Genomic DNA, 1,886 nt, shown 5'->3' with positions numbered 1-1,886 from the left:
CATCCAAAGTATGGTGTACAAACATCCAGGATTTGAAAATCACAGCAATGTATCATATTGCTAGAGAGGATTGCCAGTCTCTGATCCCAAGTCACATGTGGTTGCAGTGGACATTGTAATAGCTGTACTATCACTGAAAACTAGGCAACATTTGCCCCAGTTCAGTAGCCCATGTAGAAAATCCCTGAACACTTTGTATTTCATCTATGACTACTGAGGACCCCCAAGGTCACCATATCCTCAGCTTCACACTTGGCCTGCTTCCTGCACCTTCACTCCAGTATCCCCATCCTCTTTAACTGCCTTCTCACAGCCTTCTTGATCTCCTTGTTGCGCAAGCTATAGATAAAGGGGTTGAGAAAGGGTGTGAGCACCGAGTAGACCACAGCCAGGGCCCTGTCATAGTCCAGGGAGTAGCTCTTCTTCAGCCGCACATACATGAAGAGGATGCTCCCATAGAAGATGAGGACCACAGTGAGGTGAGAGGCACATGTGGAGAAGGCCTTCTTCTTGCCTGCAGCTGAAGGAATTCTGAGCACTGTGCAGATGATCTGCACATAGGAGCTGAGGATTAACAGAAAGGTGGCCAGGATCTTGCAAGAATTGATAACAAAGTCCACTAGGACGTTGATCGATGTGTCAGTACAAGCCAAGCTCAGAACAGGAGGGAAATCACAAAAGATGTGCTGAATACGATTGGGACCACAAAAAGGGAGGTGGGAGACCAAGGAAATTTCAGCCACTGGCCCAGCCAAGCCTCCCAACCAACAGCCAACAGCAATCTTGACACAGAGTGCTGGGGTCATGCGAGTAGGGTAGTGGAGGGGCTGACAGATGGCTAAGTATCTGTCATAAGCCATAGCTGTGAGAAGATAGCATTCAGTAGCCCCAAGAGAGTGGAAGAAGTAGATTTGCAGGAGGCATCCAGAGAAAGAAATGGTCTTCTTCTCACTGAGCAAGTTCGACAGCATCTTGGGGATGGTGGCAGCTGTGTAGCCAAGCTCCATTAAGGAGAGGATGCTGACAAGGAGGTACAGGGGTGTGTGGAGCCGGAAGTCCAGGCAGACCACCAAGAATATCAGCAGGTTTCCCAGGACGGTAGTGAGGTAGATTAGGAGTAACAAGAGGAAGAGAAAAGCCTGAACACCCTGAATATGGGGAAAGCCCAAGATGATGAACTCTGTTACCTGGCTCCAATTCCCGGGCTTCATCGCTCTCCATTCATATCCCTGGAATGTAAAGTATGGAAGGATGAGAAACAATGTTGAGCCAAAGAATATCTAAGAAAAAGGAAACCCTCAAAGTCCAATTTGTCCTTCCCCTGCATCTCCAGAATAAGCGATCTTAGTACATGCTCTATGAGGCCAGAGTTTCTATCCCTCCCCGAAGAGTTGTCAATAGCCTCCTTCAGAGTGTCTGCTTTTATAACCAGACTTAAATTGTCTTCTCTAATTATACAACCCATTTTTGGCCACTGTAATCCATTCTATAACCAATTTGTCTTTCTCAATGAAATTTATCAGTTCAGTTCAGTTCAGTTGCTAAATCATGTCCGACTCTGCAACCCCATGAACTGCAGCATGCCAAGCCTCCCTGTCCATCACCAGCTCCTGGAGTCCACCCAAACCCATGTCCATCGAGTCGGTGATGCCATCCAACCATCTCATCCCATCGTCCCCTTTTCCTCCTGCCTTCTATCTTTCCCAGCAGCACAGTCTTTTCAAATGAGTCAGCTCTTTGCATCAGGTGGCCAAAGTATTGGAGTTTCAGCTTCAACATCAGTCCTTCCAATGAACACCCAGGACTGATCTCCTTTAGAATGGACTGGTTGGCTCTCCTTGGCAGTCCAAGGGACTCTCAAGAATCTTCTCCAACACCACAGTTCA

The 1,886-nt window shown here is 47.5% G+C and overlaps 1 protein-coding gene across 1 annotated transcript; it reads right to left on the bottom strand.

The window, feature by feature from the left end:
* Window positions 1–272: 272 nt before the first annotated feature.
* On the bottom strand, window positions 273–1,211 carry LOC102416230 (olfactory receptor 6N1). Its single transcript, XM_006060348.3, has one exon. It carries the CDS (start codon window positions 1,209–1,211, stop codon window positions 273–275), a length of 939 nt encoding a protein of 312 aa, XP_006060410.3.
* Window positions 1,212–1,886: the final 675 nt, after the last annotated feature.

This window comes from Bubalus bubalis, chromosome 6 (genome assembly GCF_019923935.1).
Source record: "Bubalus bubalis isolate 160015118507 breed Murrah chromosome 6, NDDB_SH_1, whole genome shotgun sequence".
In the NCBI taxonomy this organism is placed as follows: domain Eukaryota; kingdom Metazoa; phylum Chordata; class Mammalia; order Artiodactyla; family Bovidae; genus Bubalus; species Bubalus bubalis.
Note: the sequence above shows the minus strand (reverse complement) of the source record. Positions and strands in the feature narration are given on the sequence as shown.

Bases quoted from the DNA above. Each gene is read 5' to 3' on its own strand.
- LOC102416230 (XM_006060348.3), bottom strand. From the start codon at position 1,211: ATGAAGCCCGGGAATTGGAGCCAGGTAACAGAGTTCATCATCTTGGGC.